At 41.2% G+C, this 27420-nt stretch overlaps 1 protein-coding gene across 1 annotated transcript; it reads left to right on the top strand.

The window, feature by feature from the left end:
• The first annotated feature begins 23781 nt into the window (after window positions 1-23781).
• On the top strand, window positions 23782-27143 carry LOC100550279 (fatty acid-binding protein, adipocyte). Its single transcript, XM_003205139.4, has 4 exons — window positions 23782-23922; window positions 25108-25280; window positions 25503-25604; window positions 26912-27143. Exons 1-4 carry the CDS (start codon window positions 23850-23852, stop codon window positions 26960-26962), a joined length of 399 nt encoding a protein of 132 aa, XP_003205187.1. The 5' UTR covers window positions 23782-23849; the 3' UTR covers window positions 26963-27143.
• Window positions 27144-27420: the final 277 nt, after the last annotated feature.

The following is a 27420-nucleotide window of genomic DNA, read 5'->3' as shown; positions in this document are numbered from 1 at the left end:
CAGATGCAGCTTTCCCCAAACAAAAGATTAATTCAGGTCTAGGATAACTTTTTTTGTTATTAATGACAGAAACCTCCAGATTACTGACTGTTAGAATTGGCCTCGTGTAGGCAAACAGCTGAAAAATAGTTATTATTTTCACCTCACTACTGAAAGCTAAAAATAGTAAAAACTCCTTTTCTTTCTGCTTCATTATACTTGAAATTTTGATTACAGTTCTGCACAGTCCTCCAGCAAAATACATTTAAAAGAGAGTAATACTTAATGCTGTTAGAAATTTCTGTTTCAATATTTACTCAGGTGTAATTAGCAATGTATTAACTATGTGAAAGTAAATTGTACCCCACTTCATCTGTGCACCTTTTTCAGCTCGCTAGCTGAAATGGAATTCATAATGTTAAACTAAATGTAAAGAGCAGAGAGGTTAAAAGCTTTAGTTCTGTAGACACTTAGGTCTAAACAGCTGTTTTCAGTGAAAGGCAGTGCAAACCCTGAAATAATGATTTCCACCAACAGTCATTTGTGAATCTGATGCTGAAAAACAAATCAATTAAAAGAGAAAATAAGTTACACACTAGCATGTGCTCCTGTTCACCTAATTTCTTCTGCCTTTTATTGAAATTTTGTGGAAAATGCATAATCTGTGAACCAATGAGAAGTATTTTTTTCTGCCCTCTAAGTACCTGCCAACTGCTAAGCCTAATACTTGAAGTTTTAGGAAATGTCAGTCCAGGTCTGTGCACAAAGTTAGGCCCTCCAGTTCAGCAGGCTCTGTTACAAGTATTTATTTCCTTTACTTCCTGAAGATTTCATTGCAATCTTCAACAGGGAAGTATCAGCGTACCTCAGCATCAGTTATGTTGATCCTCTCCTTGGGAATTCAGAATAGAATCATAGAATCACCAAGGTTGGAAAAGACCTCTAAGATCACCCAGTTGAACCATCCACCTATCACCAATATCTCCCACTAAATCATGTTTCTTAGTACAACATCCAAACACTTTTTGAACACCTCCAGGGGCAGTGACTCCACTGCCTCCCTGGGCAGCCCATTCCAGTGCGTGACCACTCTCTCAGATAAATTTTTCCAAATATCCAAGTTAGATCTTCCCTCACACAACTTGAGGCCATTCCCTCTTGTCCTATTGCTAGTACATGTGAAAAGAGGCTGACTTCTACCTCACCACAAGCTCACTTCAGCTAGTTTTTGAGAGTGATAAGGTCACCCCTGAGCATCTTCTCCATACTGAACAATCCCAGCTCCCTCAGCCACTCCCATAAGACTTGTGCTCCAGATCCCTCACAGTTTCATTGCCCTTCTCTGGACACATTCCAGGGCTTCAATGTCTTTCTTGTAGTGAGGGGTCCAAAACTGAACACAGTACTCAAGGTATGGCCTCACCCGTGCTGGCAGCACTATTTCTGATACAAGCCAGGATGCCATTGGCCTTCTTAGCCACCTGGGCACACTGCTGGCTCATGTTCAGCTAAGCATCAATCAATATCCCCAGATCCATTTCCTCTACACAGTCTTCCAGCCACTTTGCCCCAAGCTGTAGCGTTGCCTGGGGTTTGTGGCTGAAGTGAAGGACACTTGGTCTTGTTGAACTTCATCCCACTGGCCTCAGCCCAGCTATCCAGCCTGTCCAGATAGTTGTCTACCTCATTTTTCTATGCAATAAACATGGAGAAATAGGGGCCCCTCAAAACAGAGTTATCCTCAATTGGAAATTCTAACAATTATTCTGTAGACAAAACTGAGGAGTAGCACTACGTCTTCAATTCTATTCCTAGCAGAACTTGAAAACCAGTTCCCAAAAAAGGATGTAGACTAGACTTAAGTCACCAGTGAAGTGAAATTCACTAGAAGTTATAAATAAATCTCAGCTTGCTCAGGAAGTTCCTGAGTTGAATGTGGATGACACACAGGCTAGGAGCATGACAAATTTTTTTGTGTGTGATTCTCTTGCTCTTATTGTACAATTGAAGCAGAAACTGTTTGGTTACCTGCTGCCCCCTTTTTATTTTGGCATGACTAGAGGCAAAGATGAGTACCTGGTGGAGGATACTCTCACAGCACATGGGAGGCCACATTTTGTTTTTTATTCTGCTTGAGGGGACTCAAGGCTCCATTCTCAGATAAGAGAAGAAGAATTTGACATGCATTGGGCTAGAGAGCAAGCAAGAGAGATTGGAGGGATGCAGTTTTCTGGTTAGGATACACATTTGCACATGAAATTGGAGGTTTTTTGGTTTTATTTCTCCAGTTCCTAGGCAACAGCAGTGTTTTTTGCACTTCAGTAAGTGCAAAAACAGACCGTACAAGTACAGCTTGGCCTTTAATCTCTGAAAAGAGATGCTGCCACCCCATGAGTATGCTGTGAGAATTTCCAGAATCTCTCAAATGGCTTGGTCTGACCTTCATTGTCAAACAGATTTACAGGTAAAATACTTGCTAAATTTTGGAGTGCCTAAGGTGTTAGTTGCTGAAATTACTATGCAGTTCTGGGCATCTGCCACATACCTCTTGGGCATCTCAGGAATTCTCAAGACAAATAACAAAGTAATAAGAGTGATTAGGTGCTGCCAGTGGGAGCCTGCAACTCTGCAGAGATCTGTTGGATAACGAGTTTGGAGACTTAGGCACCCATATTTCCTGTGCTAAGATTCTTCAGCAACATCTGTTCACTGCCATTCTGGACATCCTGTACCAGCAGAGGGACTCACATCACTGGGTTTGGACACATGCAGCCCAACAGAATCACAGAATCACAGAATGGCCAGGGTTGGAAGGGACCTCAAGGATCACGAATCTCCAACCCCCCTGCCACAGGCAGGGCAACCAACCTCCCCATTTAATACTAGACCAGGCAGCCTAGGGCCCCATCCAATCTGACCTTGAACACCTCCAGGATGGGGCATCCACAACCTCTCTGGGCAGCCTGTGCCAGCACCTCATCACTCTCCTAGTAAAGAACTTAACATTTAGTGTCACACCGTCATTCTGCCCCCATGATGTCACACCACCATCTTCACTCCTAGAAAACAAATGCTAAGTGAGAGTTCAGGAATGTGTTTTTTCTTGAGAATTGAGAAGCCACAACAGACTTCTTACACTTGCAAGGAAAAGACAATATACAGAACAAACATGCAGTACAAAAGCCCACATTTCCCAACCAATTTAAGTAACTCAAGGTACAGACAAGTTACAGAGGTTTGAATTGGGGTTTGTTGGTTTGTTTGGGTTTTTTTTTCCTGTTTCTCCATTCTCTTATGGTTACATGTTCAGTGAGAACCTACATGAAAACATTTCTGGGATCATCCTGGCATAATGGGACATTTTCCATACACCTCAGCAGAATGGGATCAGTTCCACAGCCCCATCCAGAAGAGCCATTTGTACTCAGGAGTTGGAAAAAGTAATCCCTGATTCCAACAAGTGTTTAACTATTTGAGTATGCACATTCAACATGCTGCCTGTCGGTGTTAGTGATTTAGTTTGTATTCTGCAGTAACAAGTTTGAATAAACACCCTGGAAAATGAACTCTGAAACCAGCTATTTCCAGCTTCATACAGGGCACTGCTCAGATAAGAACTGTACCCAGGCGGAACCCTCAGCCTTATGACTGTAGTCCAGAACAAAAGCTTTTAGAGAGTATTCTCTGGAAGATGGTGAGCCCAGGGAGCCTTTGTCCTCTGGAGTATCACTTATTGTCTTTATGTAACTATATGTTAGTTGACTGATCTTCCTAAGAATGAAGAACATGCAACCAGCATGTTTGTCTGTTTTGCTCTTATTTTATTAGAGACATCTGCATTTCTTAAAAGAATATGTTAATCTTAGCAGAATATCTACAAAGGAAAATCATACGACAATTTTTCAGAAATATTTAAAATTTTATATTGGCTTTGCCTTCACAATAAAGGTATCATCTGACTGATGCCAGAAGATGAAAAACCAGGAAAGACACAGTTATGGTTTTAACCCATGAGAAGGCTAATGATTTTCTGTAGGTGGCATCAGCTACAGTAAAATATTCATCAATGAAAATAAGTGAGATTTGTAAATACATTAATAATGTTACTTGGATTATGAAATAAAGACTCAAAAACTAAATAACAGCGCATGTGGACAAATAATAGTCTTTCTTGTAGCCTACATTGTATTGGAGATTGCATTGTACCAATCACATATATAACTGTATGCTGTATTCATCTATACCTGCACACATTCTTTAAAAATTTATTTCATTTGAAGGCTTTTTCTACCCTCCTTGCTTCATCTGTTCTGGGATATGCAAGATGACATGCAGAGGCAGTGTCTAAGATGTGTGACTCTTCCATTACAACCTGTGAGAATGTGCCCATACCATTTCCAAACACACCACAGCAGCTGCCTTCCTGCAATCCATTCCACCTGCCTGTTGTAATGTCTTTGTCAGTGAGCTCAGAGGCAACACAAACTTAATGAACTCAGTCTGAAGTACAATTAGGGACAACATGAACTCATTTTTGAAAAGAGCATGCGAGCTGTTTTGTTGTGACAGAGATCTTGCAAGCTAACGGTAGAGAAGACAGTTTGTAATAGCCTCCTTCTAGAGGGAAGACACTGGATGAAGTGAAGCCCTGTGCAGCGAAGCGTGCTTGGTTTGGTGTCATTTCAGCTCTTAGTTCAATGGCTTTTTAAAACAGACGCATTCACAGCAGGTTTGTAAGTGGGCCAAACAAACATACAGAAGTTACTCTGTCATATTAATAACATTCTAATGAATGTAATTTCAGCTAATTAGGTTACTGAAACTAAGGGAGAAAATCTGTAAGGTAAGGACGGTTCTTCGCGTAACTCAGTAGATTTCATGCTGGAACAATCAGTCATGGATTCATGAATCACGGAGGTGACTCCTGATACCATCATAAGAAAATGATTTATGTTACTTAGCCAAAATCCGTGAACACCCATTATTATGTTACATATATGGAATCACAGAATACACTGAGTTGGAAGGGACCCACAGGAGTCATTCAGTCCAACTGCTGGCTCCACACAGCCCCACCCAGAATCCAAACCCCATGTCTGAGAGCACAAACGCTCCCTGAACTCCGGCACTCAGGCCGTGCCCACTGCCCTGTGCAGCCCGTTCCATGCCCACTGTCCTCCGGTGCAGAACCTGTCCCTGACCCCCACCTGCTCCTCCCCTGACGCAGCTCCATGCCGTTCCCTCGGGCCCTGTCGCTGTCACACAGAGCAGAGCTCAGCGCTGCCCCTCCGCTCCCTGTAAGGACCTGCAGCCGCCATCAGGCCTCCCCTCAGCTCCTCTGCTCTGCGCTGAGCACACACAGGGATCTCAGCTGCTCCTCAAGTCTTACGTTTAGGTTCACATGTATTCCCAGTGGCATGTTCGTCGTTTAATTATCGGCAGCAATGACGATTCAAAGCAAGAAGCTTTAACATGAACCACAACTGCAATGTTGAAATTTAATTATGATTACAGCTGTTAGAAATTAAGATAAATGATACAGATAGATAGTGTTGTTCATAAACATCAACGGTATTTGATGTGATAGAGGCTACGTGAGGGCCTGATTCCAGAAACCATTGGGAGGTTTCTTCTTTTTAAGTCATGTAAAGTGGCTTTTATTACATTTTGAGTAAAGCTTTTTGTTTGTTTGTTTGAAAACCTTTAATCACAGACAAAAAGGAGGGAGATAAGAGACCTAACCTATTCTTCTCTTTCAAGGCAGCTTTTTTAACTCTGACATGTTCATTCAGTCTGTTATTACAGACCTCCAGTGATAGAAATTCTGAAGTAGTCTCTTTTTCCTTGTGCTACTTATAGTCACAAATGTTTTTAATTATGTCTAAAATGAATATTACTGAAACTTAATGTCAGTCTCTTTTGCATAAGTAGCAATAAGACAAGAGGGAATGGCCTCAAATTGCGCCAGGTGAGATTCAGCTTGGATATTTGGAAAAATTTCTTCTCCAAAAGAGTGGTCAGGTGCTGGAATTGGATGCCCAGGGCAATGGTTGAGTCATTGTCCCTGGAGGTGTTCAAGACCTTAGATGTTGTACTAAGAGAAATGCTTTAGTAGGGAAATATTGGTGGTAGGTGGACGGTTGGACTAGATTATCTTGGAGGTCTTTTTCAACCTTGGTGATTCTATGATTCTATGATTTGTGTGCATTGATGTTGCCTAGATGGTCTCTGAACAGATCCTCCTCAACCAAGAGGAATTCTTCTATTCCTCTATTACTCTTTCTCTTATCTCCAAGGTCTGGGATTCCCAAGATGCATTCTTAGCACTAAAAACCAAAGCAAAGAAAGCATTCAGTAACCCTGCCTTCTCAGTGTCCTCCCTTATCATGGTACCCATCTCATTCAGTAGTGGACCCACATTTTCCCATCGTTCTTTTGCTATTGACATACTGAAAGAAGCTTTTCTTGTTGTCCTTTACCAGATTATGTTACAATCAATTAGCTTTCCTTGTGGCATCTCTGCATGTCCTTGACAACGTTCCTGCATATCTTTCCAAAATACAGTAGTATTGTCATAACTTGTTCTTGATATCTGTGTTAGCAAGTACTACCTTTTTTAAAATCATCTGAATGCCTACAGTTGGTTTTTCAACAACTGTCAATAAGGCCTGTTGGTCTCTATTTCTCTTCTTCTCTCCAAGGACAGGTGCTATGGAGGCACTTATCCTGGGCTCATGTTCATCTCCTGTATATTCTTCACTGAGGTTGCTTAAGCCTGACTTCTAATATACCTGGCAATATATCAGCTATGCTAAAACATTAAGCATCAAAAACTTTGCCCTGCAAGACCTCCTCATCCCTTCTTTCCCCTATTCTAGGCTGAAATCTTACACTTTTTTTTTTTTTGGCAGGTATTAATTATTATAGGTTTGCTTGTTTTTGAACTTTTTAGGGAAAGCTAAGCAAAAGAAAGTATCCTTCTCTACATCAAGGTTTTTAGTGAGGCAGAGGCCTTCCTCTTGCCCGGCTCTTCCCTTTGTAAGCCTGTTTAAAAGCCAAATTTCTTGTTGCAGCTTGTTTTATGCTTTGGCCTCTAGGAGCCTATCCCTCATTGCTCACACTATTCTTCTTTTCCTGTAATTATGAATATGACCTTCTTTCCATTTTGTTCTTTTTCCTTTTGCATTTAGAGACAGCACAAACTTACAGTGAAGCAGAAGCAGCCTGGCCTCTGTGCCGTTCCTTAGCTCTGCACTCCGAATTCCTCTGTATCTGTCCTTCCTCAATGAAAATCATTCTCTTTAATTTACCCTTTGGTTTCATTTGCTTCCTCTGAAATTTTATTCAAGTGTTTACCTCATTTTGCTCAAATCTATCTTCTTGAAGTCTATTGCTTTGTTATGCATCTCTCCCTTTTTCTTCTTTTATTTGGGAATTCTCTTTCTTTTGTCACATTCAAGCAAGTTGCTTTCAACCTTGTTTTCTCTGTACTGGTTGTTAATTAATTTTCCAGAATTGACTTGACCACATCTGAGATTAAAACAAAAGAGATAAGAAAATCTGTGGGAATTAGACACTAAAATATTCCCAAATGACTGAATTAGAATATTGCATCTTTACCTTACCTTACCTCACCTTGCCTTACTTTATTCAATTCTCCTAGCAATATCATGGTCTGAAACTCCCCAGGGAAAAGTTTGTAGTAAACTTCCATTGTTAGATAAAAATTCTTTGATGTGTAATTGCAAGAAGGTTATGTTAATTAATTGGTGTCCTATTCTCTAAGATGCAGGATAACAATTTTAAGAGCAGTCAACATCCCTTATCACATTACTAAGTTTAATGTGGGAGTTAGATCACTACAGTGGAGTATGGGAAGTTTTCAGCTTTGTAGATTCCTTGCCTGTTCATGAAGAGGCTATTAAACTCAAATCTACCTGGGGTCCTTGAGAGCTTTGCTTGTTAGTTGTTCACCATGAAGAAATTGGGTGTTCTCGCGCGAGTAGAGCCAGAAGTCAGCTATAGGGTTACATAGCCCACCACGAAGTGGGCTATAGGGTTCATATCTTTGTGGGAAAGGACTCAGACCACCAATGACTCACCTCCCAAAGGGTGTGTAGCAGAGGGCAGGGAAGGCTCTGCTTCACCTGCTGAACTTGTTCCACTGTGTGGAAAAGTGAAATGTTCAGTGAGTCACTGGAAGAGTGCACGCTTCCTGAGAAAGGTGGTTGGGGAGGAGGGCGATACCTGCCCTTCAAGCCAAAGTTTGTGTATGTGTTTGGCATGAAATAAATATTGCATAAAATACTGATGCAATCCTGCCAGGCTCAAACCCACTGTTCCAAAGCTTCATTGCAGGCATCTAATTGCAAGGCTGGAAGTCCCAGTCTTGCTTTCCAATGTAATGAAAACCTTAACTGTCTTATACCAAGTAGGCCATTGCAACAGGAGAAGACGATGAGCAGCCTGCAGACAAGGCACCTTGGTGCATGTCATGAGCCCGGTCTCCTCAGGTAGAAGAGGACATTGAACCCAACTTTCTTCATCTTACATGAGCGCTCCACAACTGGGTGATGCATACAGCTTGTTCCTCCTTGCAATGTGTGGAAGAAGGGAGTGAGCCCTGTCCCTGGAGGAGAGGCTGCAAGCAAAGGATCCGAGTTCGGAAACCTGCATGGAGGCAAGCATCACCTCACAGGGAGGGAGAATTGTAGGGAAAATATCACACCTCAGCACTTCCAGTGGCCTAATTTACAAAGCCTCCTGGCGAGTTTGCTTCTGCCATGCCCATGTCCATGGGTTACAGAACAACACGGGTTACTCTGGTTCAGCACCTTTGTGGAGCTCAGTGTGTACTCTGTAGCTGCAGTACTACTGCAGATAGGTAGAAATCTTTCTCTCATCATACTGCTCTCTTGTCTGAAGCTAAGTTACACATTAGTCTTGCTTAAACTGTACTTTAGGAAAATGAATGAATACAGCGATGCCCTGGAATATATTTTGCCTTGGGAAATCTGTGGAAAGCTTCATCGTTGGAAACTTTTAACAAAAGACCAGACAAACATCTGCTGGGAGAGACATGGATAGAGTTTATCCAGTGTTTGGGTGGGAGGTAAAGAGATGAACTGTGGAAGCCTTTTCCAGCCATAATTTCCTATGATTCATATACCTTTGTCTGTATGATTGCTTCACACTGTGCGTGAACAGTAGCTTCTTAATCTTGATTACAGTGCTAGATCCAAATCTGCCATGTCACTTGTAGCTTCACACTTCGTAAAAGTTTATTTAGTAAAAACAGCATCTTACACCTGTTTGTGTCAGGGCAGCAAAGGCACACTGGACAACAGGAATGCATCTACCAAGTTCTCAACAGTAACAGCTGCCAGCTAGCCAGAGGGATGCAGGAGACAAACAGATGTTTGCTGGGAAGACACTTCATTTGGGCTGTTAAGAGGAAAATTGTTAGACAGATAAAAATACTGAGGGGTTACTTAGTTTTATTTGAAATACTAATGCAGCTGATGCAGAAAGAAAAGGGAAATAAGCATCTGGTGATAGAACGATAGACTTAAACAGCAGAAAGAAATATTAGTTATCTTCAGAAAAAAAAGCCTCAGAGAGCTTTGGAAATGTCTGCACTTGCAAGTTGTCAAGAGCAGGTAATGTGGTTATACATCAGAAATGAGACATTAGTGATTGTCCCTTCAAGGACAATGACCTCTTAAGATCCCTTCCTGCCACATTGTCTGTACTTCTGCGATAAGATACAAATAGATGCAGATATGACAGAAGATATATTAGCAACCAGAAGAAAATCCAGCTCTTTATCAAGACTTTCTCCTTTGCTGCCCTGTCTCAGGAGAATGGAAAATCCTCGAGGAAGTGTCTATGCATGTAATGCAGAGAAAATAAGAATAAGACTACATGATAAGCAGAAAAGCACTTAGAAGATGGAAACTGAATCTTTTATTATTCTTGAGGTTGCAGTGGAGTTTGAAGATGTACAAATATCTACCGTGGCAGGTAATAACTGTGGGCTTCTCATCTGCAATGTGAAGGAGTCTTCTAAACATTAGTATGCATCACTACTGCAGATTTCAATCTGGCAGGTTAAATTAATTCTGAGCTGGCAGACGTGAGCCACCAGAGGAGAGCTAGGAGCTGCTGCACCAGCTGAGCAGTGACGTTTTCTCCTTTGCTTCTGCTTGCAGACTCGGCAGAACACCTATAATGAATTCAGCTGACTTGTTGAGACAAAACCTGCTGATTTCTGATCTCAGCTTTTTGGATATCCTCCCTCCACACTCAGCCATGTTTGCAGAAAAATGCAAGTGGCTCAGCCCAGGCATTTCACAACTCAACCAGCCAATTACGTGTTCTGCAATCCAATAAAGGCATAAAAGGATGTGTCTGTAAAAACAAACATATTTTTACTGTTTGAAAAATTCTCAAAACCAGAATTTTACAAGTATTCTGGCACTGCTGGATTTTCAGCTGGTGGGCTGAGATGGTTCGAGGATGCTCAATGAATAAACTGAGAAATTGGGATCCAGTCTAAGTTGCAAAGTAGGAAAAATCAGAGAAATATGGTGCCCAGCAGGGCTCCAGGAACACTAACCCCAGCTGTCTAGAGCATAAATTGTCTCCTATATAAGCATGGTTGAAAGAGATTCAAAGAGGGATAGGAGTGGAAGGAGCTCCATGCAGCTCAGATTCACCTGATTTTGCACAGGACAGGGAAAGTCTCACCCATCCAGTTAAAGACCAGTCTTCTCGTGGATTCATTTAGTGAGGAGTCTATTACCATGTATCTCCATAACTGGAATAATCTGAAAGGGGAAAGCCAGGTTAAATTACTTTCTACTTCTAATTTGGCACACCATGCTCTCCTTCCTTTTAGACAAATTTCAGATGCTGAGTGAGATGAATGTTATTAGTATTAAAGATGAAGGTTGGAATGTGAGTTTATGGGAGTCTGCTCCATAGTTTAGGAACTCTCAGGTACTCATGAAATAAGCTGACATCAATTACTTCCAAAAGAAATGACTCTCCTGTTTGCTTCCAGTTGTGTGTGCTCTTCCTGGGCATTGCATTACGGTGATGGCTGTTGCTCATGCTGTTTGTAGAAGCCTTTCTTTGTTCATCTCTATTAACATAAAAAGTTTATCCACAGCAAGCTGGGACCTTTCCCTGCTGTCCTTCCTTTGATTTTGCTACTTGTTACTGTATATCGGTTTGATAGTAACATGTCACATTCGTCAAGGAAAAGCAAAATCCTTTTTTTCCTGCCTCAGCTATCAATCTGCCCACATCACCAAGTTTCATAAAAAGCAGCAGCCTTTTTCACAACTGCAGTATAGCTAACTCTGTGTGTGCGTATGCATGCATTTGAATGATATGTTAATGATATCAGAAAAGTATTGCTATGTCACTACTAACTTTAAAGCCTCTGAGATAATGAATCTGTGAGATTACAGATCCTGTGGGTGGGACACCACATCTACTCTGCTCACCTCCACTACCAGCCCACCTCCATTACCTGCAGCCACTGCGGCTGGGACCTGCCTGCAGACCTCCCTCCATAGTCTGAGGCTGCTCTTCAGGTGATGTTAAACAGGGAACAACTGTGTGTGTTTTTTGTCTTATGGTCAGTAGACCCCAGGGATGAAGCACCGCCAGTCCTATGTGCATAAATACAGAAAAGCAAAGATGTTTGAAGAGGTGAAGTGCTCAGCTGCTTGCCCATTTTTTTCCCCAAACATCAGTCTGTCTGTAAATACTGTCACTATCCTTACAAGTACTGCCTCTCTCTTAAACTTCTTTGTCGTTTTGGATCACCAGAAATTAATAGTCTCCTGATGGTGCAAGACAAGCCCTTTAACTGGCAGCATTTCACGACTGATCTTAGTGAAGTCAGCCCATCAACCGTAGCTCTGACTAGGCACACTGTATATAAGTAGACACATTTAAGCAAATTCAGCAGAGTCAGCTCCAACATCAAAAAAATGTGTTCATATTGGCAATTTAAAATACACATGTATTTGAAAAACTAAGTTACTTATTATTTCTTTTTGAGTACACATTTCTAGGTTTTTGTATTTTGCTTTGCTTTAGTTTGGTTTCCCATCAAATCTAGAAACTCACATTTTAAATGGAGCCTTGTGTCTCCCATGGGACTTGAAGGAAGCTGTTAGATGCTGAGAGGTGAGGTAGACACATCAGCTGGCAGAACTGGTAGCAGGGTGGAAATATCCTGTACATATACTATGTGGAATATCCTCTTATCAGTGACAAAACTTCCAGAGCACAACTGCTCTCATCAAGGGTGAAGTCACAGGCTATCTTCATCAACAGTTCCTGTCAGGGCTTTGGGTCTTCACTCGAATTGCTCTTTTTTAGCATGGCACTCTCTGGACTTTGAAAACATTTCGTTTTACTCCCCCCAAAAATTGCACTGGCAGCAATCTGCCAAGCTTGCTGGCATAGGTGAGTCTGTTACCAGCCAGCCCTTCCTGGACATTAAGACTTTCAGCAGGTCCTGGAACTACGCATGTTTTTCCAGGTATATTCTCAAGGGTGAACTGCTCACGTCTTGTGAAAGTGTGGGAATTAGTATTTGGACTGTTACGCCTTGAGGATGATAAAACCACTGCTTAAAGAGAGTTTCCTTGAATAACAAGTTTTCCTCCTGTTTCAAAACTTTATCCATGATGGATGATTCAGAGTTTTCCATACACAAACTCCATGACTTTCAGCCTCTCCCCAGTCAAGGACTCATTTTGAAACTTCAAACTTGAAGTCATCTTGAATTTCTTCAATAGGTTTCTGCAATTCTTTGTGCTATGTGTTTGTCCAGGAAACTGTGTTGAGGCGGGAAGCCCTAGGTGAAGCATTAGCAAGTTGTCAAGTTCTTTTTAATCCTGTTCAGAGAAAGGACGCCTAAGCCTCAGGGACTTTATATTTGTGAGATACCTTTCTTTTCCTGAGGCTCAGCTCATCAAGAACATCGTGGTTCTAATCTTGCTCAACCCAGTACCACATTTTCTCTTAAGTAATTCTTTAGAATGGGATTTAGTGAAAAGAAGATTAGAGAAACTTTCAGGGCATGGAGAACAGCCCACTAGAAATAACACACTGGTAACTTGACTAATTGGCCAGTATTAGCTGTAGTGGGATGCATCTCCCAGGGATTAAGTGTCAACACACCTGAGACTCATAGGTCCTTACAGAGAGTCAAGGGGCAGCAGTTCAGTAGGAATGTTAATTTGTTTTAGTAGCTGTGTTTGCCTCCCCTGGGACTGCCTACTCCTTTGGCACAAGGCTTCTCTTGTGTCCTCAGCTAGCACCATGGATTGAGAAGATAAACCAATGATAAAATGCTATATGCTTTGCCAGATGACCTACAGTAAGTGAAATAGTTGGAAAACTAAATGACATGATGATGATAAAGGATCACAGAATGAGTTACTCCTCCTAGCACCAGGAAAGGACCTAAACAACAGAAACACAAACAAGGTTTAAGCACACTCCCTTCCTCTACCCAACAAATTTGTTTTTCCTTCTGTTTCTCTACAGAATTCTCATTATAACTCTGCACAACTCAACTTCTTGTGGGTTTTGTTTTTGTTTTTGCTTTTTTTTGTTTTTGAGTCACTGTGGAATCCACTTCTCAAATCCATGGATTCTTACTTTCTTATTAACTTACATTTTTTCCTCTACTTTTTTCTTCTGCCTGGCTGTAAACTGGTCACAAGCCTTTATCTGACCCATCTTAAACTTAGATTTACTAACTATGCCCACGTCTCCCTAGGTGACCTTCACTCCCTTCCTCTGGTGTTTCCTTTTTCCTCATGATGTTCAGCCAAGGACCAGAGCACTGAACATCTATTATCTCTGGGAATGCAGCCCATCATCATTTACTTTCATCCAAAACTGGAGATTTGTTTATCTAAGCTTGATTTTGGATAACTGGGTGAGCAGAGCAGAAAGCAGGTCTGGTCCTACTTTTGTTCCATTCCAGTTGCTGCTTCTCATCAGCCTCAGCTAGGCTGTTTTACACTCCTGAATTGGGAATGGTTGTTGTGCTGTTGCTGAGCCATGGGTGTGGGACTGGGACTGGGCTGGGCCGCTTGGTGGGAAGAGCCACCACCATGATGGTGCAGGGCAGGGGGCGGCTGCTGGATGGGTTGGGCCAGGCCGCATGAGGCCTGCAGGTTGGACATGCCTGCCACCACTACTGAAAAGCTTGTGATCAGAATTAAAATCTACATGAAATGTGAGTGTTCATATTACATTTGGGGAAAAAAATAAAATAAGAATTGGTAAGCCAGGTGTCTAAAGTTTCCAGTTTCTCAAAATAAGCACCACTTGTTGATTCAACTTTACCTTCCCAGATGGGTACAGATTGTTCTTAGTGGACTTGTAAGAAGTATTATGAATAGACCCGGTCCTGGCTTGTCTTGAAGACTTCATTTTATCTCAGTTTACATGGACTGTAAAACCCCAGCTGTATGCATAAAAATTACTTGCAAAACTGCTTACCGTAAGACATCTTTATGCAGCCCTGAGCATCAATCATGGAAGATGTCAGAACATGGTAGTGATGCTCTGAAAAAAATTCCACCAAGCCACAGGTATAAAGACATTTGCTGTATGTGCATGCATTGCATCACTGAACGTCTCTCACTTCTGAAAAGACAAAGATGGAAAAAAATCTGCTGTTTTTGCAGGCCAGTCTCTGGAAAGGGCACAGAACTACCAGTGCGGCAAATAATTTTCCTGGGATTGGTCAGGTGGAGTAGTTTCAGCTTATTCATCCTGTTAACAGCTCTGGAAATCCCTGGGTGCTTCCCTCAGGCTTGCAGTCTCTCCTAATCAGCTTGGCAGAAGACCTGATCATGCATGGCCAGGTAAGTACAAGCATGCTCTGCAGCTGTTTGCATGGCATGCTGCTGATCTGCAAGGTCCTCTTTCCAGATGTGAATATCTCCTAGTCTGCAGGTGGAGTGGTCATGTGCATCATCCTCTTAGGTAACATTCACACATCTGTGTGGGAATGTAAGAAAACTGTTCAAGGCAGCAGCTGTGGAACAGGGGGAGCTGCTCGGAGCAGCAGCTGCGGAGCAAGATAAGCAGTATCGAGGACACCTTTTGAAGAACAAAGAACATCTCATAGCTCTGACTGGATAAGCTTCCGTGTGAACGAGTGAAGAGTGTTTTTGCAGAATGCTCTGCTAACATGTATAAATAGAGTAGTGATTAACAATAAAGTAGACTAATAGCTTTTAACCACATTGGTGTGCTGTTATGTCTCTAGTGCGTCCTGAGAGTCCAGAGACTTCCCCACACATCTGTGTTGTACCTCCTGCATGTAGCAACTTTGACTTTTTCCAGCTTTGGCACAGGCAGCTGGAGTGCAAGCTCAGGAGAAAGTCTCCTGTTTCTTTTAACACGGAAGCCTGGCAATAAAGCATCTGGTATTACCTCAGAAATCAGCAGAGTATTATATTTTGCTGCTCCTCAACACTTTTGGTTTCTGCAGCCACAGTCACTTTTGTCTCAGTACCAACACCATGTAAAACTCTGGCTTCTCTGACACAAGACAGGTTTTTATATTAAACTTTTACAGTCCTCTCTTATCTCACTATGAAGCAGGATGGTGTCATTGTAATGTACAGGGCAATATCATACAGTGACTGTTTACTCCAGGTTCACCTTCTCTTGAAAGCAGCACCTCGGGAGGAGAACAAGATTCAGTGAGGGCATCGCATTTTCATTCTTCCTGTTACCAGTTTAAATAACACAAAGCACCTCCAGACTCTGGAGGAGTCCTGCTGCAGCTGTGAGTCCATCTGCTTCTCTCTTGGGTTTGTTTTCAGGCCTGATGCCAGTGGGATGTTTGAATCCTGTATTCTAGCTTGTCTGGTCATGAGCACGTTGGCAGTAAAAGGAGCTTGTGGGAAAAAACCAACAGTTCTAAGTGTTATTAGGCTCCTGGCTTTCTTTGCAGAGCCAATACATGTGCCAAATGCATTTAGTCCTGTTTGTGTTCAGCTTCCCATTATTGGGAATTCACCACTGTGCTTAGCAATAAGTCATATTAGGAAGATGGTCTCATTCATGGGTGTCCAAACTCTTGCCTTGCCTGGGCTGCATTAAGTGAAGATGAATCATCTTCAGTTGCATATAAAATATATAATATAGATAATGTATATAAGTAACAAAAATTCTTTATTTTAATTTTTTTAATTAAAAAAATAAAAGGGCAGCAAAAACATAAAACTGGCAGGTTAATATATACCATTATTCACTTCATGAAGTGCAATCTGTATGGATGTGCAGGGTCTGTGTGACAGTTCAACATGCTCATAGATCATCCTGCTGCCAAGTATTGGCAGTTGTAAAAGGCAGCAGTGGAGCACAATGAACAGACAACAGTGGAGAATGTATTTCCTACTTTGCAAATAATGGTCACTCACTTTAGGATCTGATATACCACAACCCGTTTCTGCACAGCAGGATTGTGCTAGATGTTTGTGGAAAAAAAATTAAAAAAAGATGCTGACATATTCTGTTCCTGGGGAGTCATTTTCAGCAGTCAGAACTGACATTTCTGCCTTTCCCATCTTCTGCTCTTGATGCTGATGATCATGTTCATGCCATGCATATAAGCAAAGGGAGAACTGGAGGTGTAACAACTAAGGGGAATTCTCATAGGAGTTTTGTATACACCAAGAAGGCAACAGTAATGCCTTAATCGTGGCCAAGTGGTTTGAAGCAGCAATAAGCATAACAGTAACTTGAAAACAGAAAGGGATTTTCAAATATTTTGCTATAATTCCAGCAAGATGGTATTGGCTTACTAGCAGTTCACACAGAAACAACAACAACAACAACAACAAAACAAAACAAAACAAAACAAAAAACTAGCATACAAAGTACTATTAGAACAGTGATATGTACAACCAAAGCTATATCAGATCATAAAAGCAATCAAGTTATGTTCAGCTTGGGTAATTTGGCAACAGGACTAAAATGATACAAGAGAATAAGGAAATCGTATCTGCAGGGGCTGGGGGAGAAAGAGTCTGTTAAAAAATAGCACGCTTAACCTCCGTCATGCTCCCTTCCTTCAGTTCTTGAATGAGATCTGCTATGGTCCTTCCATGAACATGGCACTGGCAGTTTCCCCAGGTCTACTGGGTACAGGCCTCTAATGTGGCATAAATTGCTGTGTTGTGAGTGGCAACGCTGCCTGCAGCAGGGATTTGGAACTATGTGATCTTCAGTTTCCCTTCCAACCCAAGCCATTCTGTGATTCTGTGATTCTGCGGTACCTTCACCATGGAGTAAACACTCCACCAAGAATTTACAACAGCCTTCACTATGAGAAATGGCAGAACTCAGCATAGCCTAAAGGAATAGAGTGAATGAAGGTGGCCAATGCAGCGAGCACATGCTATACGGAAAACCAGGCATCAAAACTTCTGCAGATGGCTCTGTGCGCTTCAGCAGTAAGAAGCTCAGAAGGACACTGCAGCTTTACCTTCAAAAGTCTGAAAGCTGGCAGATAACAGCAATGGGCCAAATATGCCACACCATCATTACAATAGCTGGTAGCAGAAATACAAATAGATAATGTAGGACAGGGCTTCCGGGTCTTTTTTTTCTTGTCCAACTTTGTTGACAACCAGCAGCAGCTTTACTAGTTACAATCTGAAGCAGCAACAGAATTTGGGAAGATGCTATGTTGAGTAGAATCCCTGTTTAATACACAGGGAAAATAAATCAATGAAATGACTGACAGTTCTGAGATCTCCATTTTTTCCTCATATTGTTTTCACTAGAGACCCCAACTCACACACAGCCCCAGCCCATGTCTCAAAGCTGTGATAAGATCCTCAGAGGGGAAAAAGTAGAAGACATTTTTTGATTGCTGGAACCCTTTCAGGGATCAGCTAGGCATCATTATGGCACTACAAACTTTAGAGACCTGTGTATGCCCACACTAAGTCTTAGCTCAGGTTAGGGATCCAAGCACCAGGAGGCACAGGGACGCACCTTGTCCACACCTGGAGAGGATGCAGCTGACACAGCCTCCCTGTGTCAGCTACTCTGTGCCTCCAGCTCCTCTGCAGCATTCCAAGTGAGGAGCTGCTTTACTACCTGAGATTAAACAGTGCATCTATAGGCACTCCTTGAGGGAAGCTTACATGCCAAACGTTAACATTGTTGATGTCCTTTTGGCTACTGACCAGCAGGAGATCAAGCTATTTGGTTGTGCTGGTGATGCTGAGGAAGAGGTGTGGTAAAAGATCACCAAATGAGGCCAGATGGCAGTCTGCAAAGCGGCCTTTTCCTCCCCTCTGGCTCCCAGCACCCAGGGGCAGCACTCAGCTGCAGAGCTGCAGGCTGTGGGGAAGCTGCCAGCCTCCAGCCACCTCCCTTCTGCACACACAGCGGCAAGATTGGGTCTCTGATATCAGCAAGGCTGAGTCTCTGATTTCAGCAAGGCTGGATCTCTGAAGCCAGGGCATCTCATCCTTGGGGATTTTCCTTTCCTTTACTTGGAGTAATGGGTCTTTGGATGCAATCCCAGTACATCTGTAACAACTGAGAGCTTTCTAGCAAATACAACAGGAGATCTCAGAAAGGTTTCAGAACCAAGCAGCCAGGCTACCGCATTGGCTGCAAGACACTGTGACATGAAGAGTGAGGAGATGTAGAAATAAGGACAGAAAAATGCATATATTTACCTAAACCACAGTTCCCTCAAAGGTTCAGTGATTTGTAGTGTTCCTTTTTAGCCTTGTTAAAATAGCATTTCTTAAACTTCGTTCTTTCTTCAGCTTTCTTAGAAGAAGCAAAATTCTGGGAAAGTTCTTGCTTCAGAGAACGTCTGCTGTTACAAAAGAATGCCAGCCACTGGGAGGAATACTTAAATCTTACAAGATATTGCAAATTACCAAAATGCATTAGTCCATCGTCTTTATGTCAGCACTTCTGCTCAGCTTGCTTGGAAATATCAAGCAAGAAAAGAGAGGAAAACAAAAAGAATTTTAAATGTAAAATTTCAACTTTATCATAACATTGAAAGCTACATCCACAGTAACTATATTCGTACTGAAGACCAGCCACTCCCTGGGAAAAAGGCAAGGCTTAGTAGGGTTAATACAAACAGCAAGAGGAAGTGATTCAGGCTAAGCTGTTAATGTTAAGATTTTAAATGCAAGCTAATAACAATTAGTTTCTTGGCTAGAAAGTAAAGAATCTGGGTTTGGTACAGTCATCTTCCAAAAGTAATACATTTTCTCACTGATATTTTGCATATGCAATGTTACTGCCAACTTAAAGCACCAAAAGAGACTCTAGCTATCCTAAAGATCTTCCTAAGAAACTTCAAGTTCTTACAATAGCAGATACTCTTTATTCTCTGTACGTCTTCTGTTGAGACTGTCAGTATGTGTGGGAAGAATTAGGAAGATCTGAGGGAATTTCCTCCTAGGAGTCAATAGATCTGTGTCCCACTCTTAGCTCTTCATCAACTGATAGGGAAAGAATGAGGCCCTGCATGATTTCTGGTAGGGAAAAAACAATTAATAAGGAGACAGCTTTAGTCACCTTGGTTTTACTTGTCTAACCTGAGCCAGGACCTTTGCAGACTTGAGACTGACTTTAGAGAATCTCTGGAAATCAGACCCAAGCCTGGGTCTTTGCAGGCAGTATCATATGAGCTTCAATAACAGAGCAGAACTGGAAACAAATTGGGCAGCTTAAAGCAGATATAACCAACAGTCTTATCACTTTGATCAGATGGATATGTCAAGTTATGGTTTCAGCTGGATGATCTGGGATAATTCAGAAAAACATCTCTATGGAAGGACTGCAAACGTATTTTTCAGAATGAAATTAGCAAATCTAGAGAAAATTTTAAGGATAAATAAGACTATATATGCTTTTTTTTTTTTTTGTAAAGAGCAGGTAGGATTTATGTGTTAGAAGACAAGTCTAGGGAAATAACATCCACAGAAAAAAACAGAGTGGGAGTCAGAGAAAGGGCAACTGTTATGGCAGACTCTCAAGAAGAAACGCCTTGATGTACAGTATAGGAAAAACGCAGGACTGGTTTAAGAATCAGAAATTTTAAACACCTTTAAGCTTGTTTGTTAGATAAAGGAAGTCAGTAGGTACCTAGGAACATGAAACATCTGTAGTAGATTGGAGTCAGAAAAGCAGGATCTTCATATCGGTTTTTGAAAGTCATTGAGTTAGACTTCATTAACCTCGCTATTGCATTTGCTGAATACAGTATATTTGAAGTAAAGCTCTGGCATTTATATACTCTTATACATAAAGGCCCATATTATGTTCTGGAAGTACCTGCATCCCTTCTCAATGTGACAAAAAAAAACAAAACAAATTCAAACCAACTTGTTTAGCAAAGTGACCGTTAGCAATAGTGCCCTGAGTCCTGAGTGAGACAGGAGGGCACAGCCATGAGTGCATGGGGAACATCAGTGTGCTTCTGGAGACTGCTCTGCTGAGCAGAGGAGAAGGGACCTGCTCATGTCTCCTGCCAGTAGCCCTAATTCTGATTTGCTTTTTCACATTTTCACATTTGAGAATAAGCTGTATTTTTTACTTTGACGAATCAATGCACATCTGAAGTACCATGAAAGTTTTGGCACAGTTCTGTATCAAAAGATGCCCAAAGTGACAGATCTGCTGGAAAAAAATCATTCTTCTTCCCACATAGTCTAGTGGAAATGATGTTGTTCCTCCTTTACTTCTGAAAGAAACAGAGGGTGTTTACTATAGTGTTCATTTTTGTAAAAAGCTGTTTATCTCAGATTTGCACAGCAGCTCTGACTCACAACCCAACATCACCACCTTCCTGTCCACTGATCTCCCCTACATGGCTGCCTCTTTGCTGTTCCACTTCTGCACCTCTTGTGTCAGGAACCATCCTCAGAGATCGTAACACCCCAAACACACGTTACACGCAGTATACCATCACTGTTTGCAGGCTTCAGCTATATCTGTTCATATCACAGTTAAGAGACAGAGCTCTCCCCTGTGGTGAGTCTGTTTCCTGAGTCCTTTCCAGCATCCTTTCTTTGCTTTACCTCTTACCTTTTGCATTTTCTTCAAAACTCTCTCCTATTTTCAAGGAGATTTCCACACTTTTTTAAGATTTTCTTGCTTTTGATAGTATTAAATCCTATCAGTGCTGATGACCACACGCTGCCCAGCTCTTGCTGGCAAGTTTTCTGCAACTGACAAATCCCATATTTGTCCAAGTTTTTGGGCTCAAAATCATCATCAATTTCTCCATAACCATTAAGTATTCTAACTTCTACCAGCAGGGTTGTATTACATAAGGCCTTTGCTCCAGTGAGCAGGCAGGATCTCTATTAGATGGTATCAATGCCACAAGCTTATCTCTTGTCACAGAAGTCTCTTTCAAGGCAGAGAAGACCATGGATAGGATAATTCCCAAGTGAGAACCCATAAGCCTGCTCCCAGATTGCTTTGAAGTGAATGAGCGGCCCACAAACTGGTTTTCTTCTGTGTGCATTTTTGAGTCATCTTGTTTGCAAGACATCTACAAATAGCTCAGATTCACTTCAAATAGGTGTAAGCAATTGATTGCCTGGGGTGAGTGAGCTTGTCTCCTCCAAACTGATTTGCATGGAACAGGTGCTTCAACTGTCTCCCAAAAGTCATTTTCCAGCAGAATCTTTGCAGACAGCTGTTAACACCGAAGTAAAGCCAATCTCCATTTTCAGGCTATGGTTTTGAATATAAAAGGCCCATTTCCCCTCCAAATAAGTGAATGCTAATTGTAGTAAGTCACACACAGAACAGTTCCCAAAAGGCAAAAAAAGTAAGTACAGGAACTGAGTTTGGCAAGTTTACATCCTTTATTTTAGAGCCACTGCAGCATTTCTCACCTAAGACCTTCAAGTATTTATATTTTTACTGGATTTGAGTTTTCAGGTTTCTACAGACTTCTCACATATGGTGTAGTGTGTCTCAGTCCATTAATCCTAAGTAATAAAAAGACACAATCTTCAGGTCCTTCAGAGTTTCCTTCTAAAGAGAATCTGAGCATGTGATACTCTGAGAAAGCCAATCAGGAGAGAAATCAGGGACTTCCATAATTAGAATATTATTATATTTGTTTGGGGATTAACCCAAAGTCAATAAATATGCAAAGATTCAAAAGAAGAATGGACTAAACTTCAGATTTAGATATTCTCTGGGGAGAAATGAGATGGAGTTAAAAAAATCTTCTTCTTTTTTTTTTCCCTCAAACAGAGCCTGCAGTCTAAAAGGGACAAAAGGGTAACTAATCATACATGCACAGACATATTCAGCTTGTGCAGCAATGAAATGGGGATGAACTGGCTGGAAAGCAGCTCATCAGCAACAGCCCTAAAGGTGGCAACAGAAAGGCCATGGGTGCTTACAACATAACACCTATGGAATGTGACAGATGAGTTGTAACCAGGGGTAAAAGACTAAGGATAGAAGTTAAAGAAGAGTATTTCAGACTGGAAATGAAGAGACTCTTTCTCCAGGGACACAGGACTGGACAAGGAGCAAGTTTCCCACAAGGCTGTGCAACTCCATCCTCAGAGTTGTCCAAGTTTCCCCAGAGGATGCAGCCCTGGGCAGCCTGGTGTGAGCTGGTCCTGCCCAAGGCTGCACCATCCTGTCTGAATTTTCTTATAATCTTACAATCCAGTACAAATAATTTTATATAGCATTGTTATATCAAAATATATGGACCAACATATTTGTTTCAGTGATCAGAAAAGTATTTCTATTGAAGAAATCCACCTAAAGAAGAATGCATAAAACTGAATGCATGTGTTTTTTTCTGATGACGTAATAGCATGTTACAGCCAGAAGGAATGTCTAGTAAATTTTTTGCTTACTGCCTCAGTTTTTTGTGATCTGAGCTAAGATAGCACTAGAGAATTGATCCAGGCAGACCTCGTTATATATACACCTGTATACACTTTGTCTTGAGCTGATAATTACATAAACAGTGCAAACAGAAAGAAAATGATAAATCCAGAGACCTTCAGTGGACTGATACCAGAACCTAGATTTCTGCAGTAAGTAGTCATAATGCTATGTCATTGGGAAATAGGTCTCTAGAGGGAACACAAGTAAAAGTGAGACAAGTCATCAGCTGTGCTACTCTGCATTTCATAGAACTCTATGTCCCCACTGCATCCCAGGAAAGCAGGATACAGACCTATTGCATCTCAGTCCTCAGCCAAGGAAAAGGATATATCCTTCTACAGCCACCAGCACTCCTGCTTTCTCTCCCCAGATCCACTTTTTCCTCTAGTTCTGTGCCTCTCTGTAGAAAATCACTAACTGTAGTTGTGCAAAAAGAAAATTAAATGATCCCAAGTCTTTCAGATCTTGCAGTCTAGGAATTTATCTGTGTTCATGTGATATGGAGGACAGAAATTAAAGAAAAGGAATATGGGAGACACAGCATACCCTCTGGGGGTTGAATCTAACTTTTTATTCTCAAAGAAAATATGATTTTAATATTGGCCTTTATGGTAAAGTGTCTTCTTAAATTATAAAAACAATTAAATAAAAAAAAATGACAGTGATCTTTGTGCTAGTAAGGGCATATGAATAATAGCACTGTGACCTACTGGCAAAGGAGGGGTAGGGGAGGAAGGAAAACACTGGGCACTAAGGACTCCCTCTTTATTGGTCATCCTAGTACATCATGTGGCCAAGGCTCCTTTTTAAAGCCCATCTCTTGGAGCTCATACTATCCTCACAGCTTCTATTTCTGCTTGCTCCTGTGAAAGACTGCTACCTGGCCTGACAAAATGTGCGACCAGTTTGTGGGCACCTGGAAGCTCCTTTCAAGTGAAAACTTTGAGGACTATATGAAAGAGCTGGGTGAGAAATTTTACTTGAAATAATTGTGTCTGGGGAAGGAATGCTGAATGCTGAATTTGAACTCTATTCCTTACTTGCTTTTTCTGGCTATGCTGTTTACCAAGGTCTTTTTAGTCCAACTATTTTTATTAAATAATTTTATACTGGAGAACTTGTCTGTTTGGAGTAGCATTGTCACATTCCTATAACATAGAAAAATCTTGATTGGGAAGAGTAGTTTCAGGTAGGCCAAGTCTATGCATGCCTAACTGGTAGTGCTATAAATGAAAGTAAGCACTTTGCTGCAGTATTTTATGTGAATTTGCTTTTAAGCTTTTGGAAATATAAAGTGGTGTAATGCTAGAATGCAGCAAGCTTCTCCGTGTCTAAGAACAGCACACTTAAATTTGCTCTTGGACTAGGACACTGATTAATTGCCATGGCTATTACAGAAAGTGAATGAAACTCTGTGACTGCCTCCAGTGAATATTAATAAAGAAAGTTGTGCAGATTCATGCAAATACTGCACATACTTGCAAAAGACTCAAGGAATAACACTCTAAAGGTGTAGACTTCTCACTTAGAATTAAAATTGGGCTTTAAAAAGTTTCCAGCAGGATGAGGGAAGTATAGGGTAACTTGCACAGTTTGGACCTATACAGGGTAAAAATCCACGGAGATTCATTTGGAATCCATTTGGAGATTAAGGGTAAAACACTCGCTGAAAGTTCTGCAGCATGGATTCAGATGGCTTTCAGTGAGATTCTCACACTCTTCATCTTTACCCCAGATTTTACTCAGGACATAAAAGTTGCCAGCTATTTCTTAATCATTTCCTTTCATTCAGCCTAGCCACTGATAAATATATCTGCAATTTAAGTGATTTTTTTATTTGTTTGTTTTTGTGGCTTACAAACTGTTGTATGTTTCTGCTTATTTAATTTTAGATACAGTTAGCATACAAGTTAGTGCATAAATCACTGCGGTTGTCTGGAGCAAGTACATATGCAAATATCTGGCACTGAAACTTTGCCTCAGTCTTCAAAATGTTGCTTTTGCTACTCTGACAACAGAGCATACAATTCCCTTGTCTATCCATCTGGCTTGGTCTATAAACATACCAGCTAATGGGGAGAGTCTCTCATTTTCCCCAGATAAGAGAAAACCATGAAGATAAAACTTTATAGTGCCCTTTTTTATTTACAGGAGTGGGGTTTGCTACCAGGAAGATGGCTGGTGTGGCCAAGCCTAATTTAACTATCAGCATCAACGGTGATGTAATAACCATCAGATCAGAAAGTACCTTCAAAAATACAGAGATCTCTTTCAAGCTGGGTGAAGAGTTTGATGAGACCACAGCAGACGACAGAAAAACAAAGGTGAGTCCAAAAATGGCGTTTTCCAACTATATATATTTCAAAAAGATTGGCGGATAAGGAGGACAGAGTTGCTGTTTTGACATCGAATCTTGAAATGCTGCCTTCAAAGGTAAACGTGCTCAGATTGCTTTTTGCTTCAGTACTTTGTGGACATGGAGACAATCTCTTCTTTGGTCCAAAGCACCCTGAAATAGTCATGCTTTGCTTTTTTTCCTCTGACAGAATGTCATCACCCTAGACAATGGCACATTGAAGCAGGTGCAGAAGTGGGATGGCAAAGAGACTGTTATCAAGAGAAAAGTGGTGGATGGGAATCTGCTGGTGGTGAGTTCATTTTTGCTGTCTAATCACTGAAGTCACTGTGCAAAATGCTATTTTGATGGATGCATTATATTGGATTCAAACACAGGGAACAAAAACATCTGAAAAGACTGTGCATTGAGTAAGAACTCTTTCTGAACAAGTCTGGAGCATGTATTAAAACTGAAAGAGTCTTAAACTTACGGAATGGTATAGAGATATCTGCATTCCATCCATAGCAAGAAATGGTTAGGAAAGAATAGGGTGAAATATAATCTCAATTAGGGAAATGTTTATATTTTATAATCTCAAAGTTCTGGACAGGATAGCAGATGCATTAGCAAAGTCCATGTTAGGTCCACCCTCTCTGACACAAAATACTTCTTCTGTTCATTTCCAGTAGATCCCCATAGCAATGTCTGAGGGCCATGTTGCAAACTATCAGTAACCATGTCAGTGCTACGATGCTGTAGCAAAAAAAATAAAAAGAAAGGAAAAAAAGTAATCAGTATCTGATCTCCTTTGATTGTTGTTATCTGAGCAGACAGCACTGTGCTTGACTGGTGCCAGTGAGGCTCAGATGCAGTTTGTGGTTTCCCAGTGTTGCTCTCCAGTTTAAGGAAAAACACTTTGAAATACCTGGGGGAGAACTAACAATGTCTTTGTAAAAGGCAGCTGGGATTCCTACATGCTAGAAAATGATACACATACATTACATTCTTGTAGAGTTCTGCTTTCCCTAGAAAAAATGATGTGTCTACAAATGTAATACTTAAATTGATTTGAATAAAGACCAGAGGAGAATAAACAAAAAGTAGTTTTTAATAACAACTTCATTAGAAAAGTCTGAAGAAAACAGAATTTGATCTAGCAGAAAAATAGATGAGGACAGAGCCTAAAATACAGAGGATGACACATGCAGCTGGAAGTTGAGTAGGACTCTGTGTATGTGCTGTACCCACATATGTAGAAGATGAGCCACAGCTATAGAAGGTGAGGAGACAAGAGACAACTGCCTAGATCTAGAGTGCTCCTTGGGTGTTCCAGTAGCCTTTTTTGAGGCCCAGAAATGTAGGAAATTAGAAATCTCCTGTGGAAGCCAAAGCAGTGTCCTTTGATGTTGCTTTAGTCCTAGGCTTCTATGAATATTTTAGACTTTTATTTCTGAAGCTTCCAACGCTGAGTTTCACCATTTTGGCAATTGCTCTTGAAAGAGGAGAAATGCAAATTCTTTCTTGCATTGGCTCCCAGTACATAAATAGTTCTCTACCTTCTGACTATCAAATATGCAGGGAGAATTAAAAGCTGATTAAATTTGCATTTCTTTCCAGGAATGCACCATGAATAATGTTACCAGCAAAAGAGTTTACGAAAGAGCGTGAGGAAGCTGTCTTCACATGGGACTGATGCTCAAGGCTGAACAAAAACAACTTCACCGAAGGAGAAAAACTCCACAAATACATTTTGAACAGAACTGCATTTTTTACAGATGTATCCCTCAAAATTACATGCAGCTAGCCTAATTTGTTGTGGTTATTCAATAAACCATTCTGCTTTCTACAACTCTTGTGTGTGTTGGCATTTCTCAGAAAGAGCCTTGGGTTTTGCACTGTGGGGATGGTGCTATGTGGGATGTATCGTGTGAAAGCCAGCACCATGCTTGGTAACTGTGGCCCATCTCACTGCAGAAAGAGGGTCATAGCCCATCCAGTTGGTGGTATTTGCTATGTAATGGAAATAGATGAAGACCTGGATACAAAGCATCATCTGATGACGTGTATTCGCTGTATGGTCCACCAACTGCAAGGAGCCTGTGGCCAAGATGCCCACCATTGGAGTT

Source organism: Meleagris gallopavo, chromosome 3 (assembly GCF_000146605.3).
Source record: "Meleagris gallopavo isolate NT-WF06-2002-E0010 breed Aviagen turkey brand Nicholas breeding stock chromosome 3, Turkey_5.1, whole genome shotgun sequence".
NCBI classification, from domain to species: domain Eukaryota; kingdom Metazoa; phylum Chordata; class Aves; order Galliformes; family Phasianidae; genus Meleagris; species Meleagris gallopavo.
The sequence above is the reverse complement of the archived record's forward strand: the minus strand, read 5'-3'. Positions and strand labels throughout refer to the sequence as shown.

What these genes read in the sequence shown, in the direction of transcription:
- LOC100550279 (XM_003205139.4), top strand. Translation starts at nt 23,850, where the DNA reads ATGTGCGACCAGTTTGTGGGCACCTGGAAGCTCCTTTCAAGTGAAAAC. An exon ending in CAGACGACAGAAAAACAAAG is followed by an intron (nt 25,281 to 25,502) that starts GTGAGTCCAAAA and finishes TTCCTCTGACAG; the next exon opens with AATGTCATCACCCTAGACAA. An exon ending in TGGATGGGAATCTGCTGGTG is followed by an intron (nt 25,605 to 26,911) that starts GTGAGTTCATTT and finishes ATTTCTTTCCAG; the next exon opens with GAATGCACCATGAATAATGT.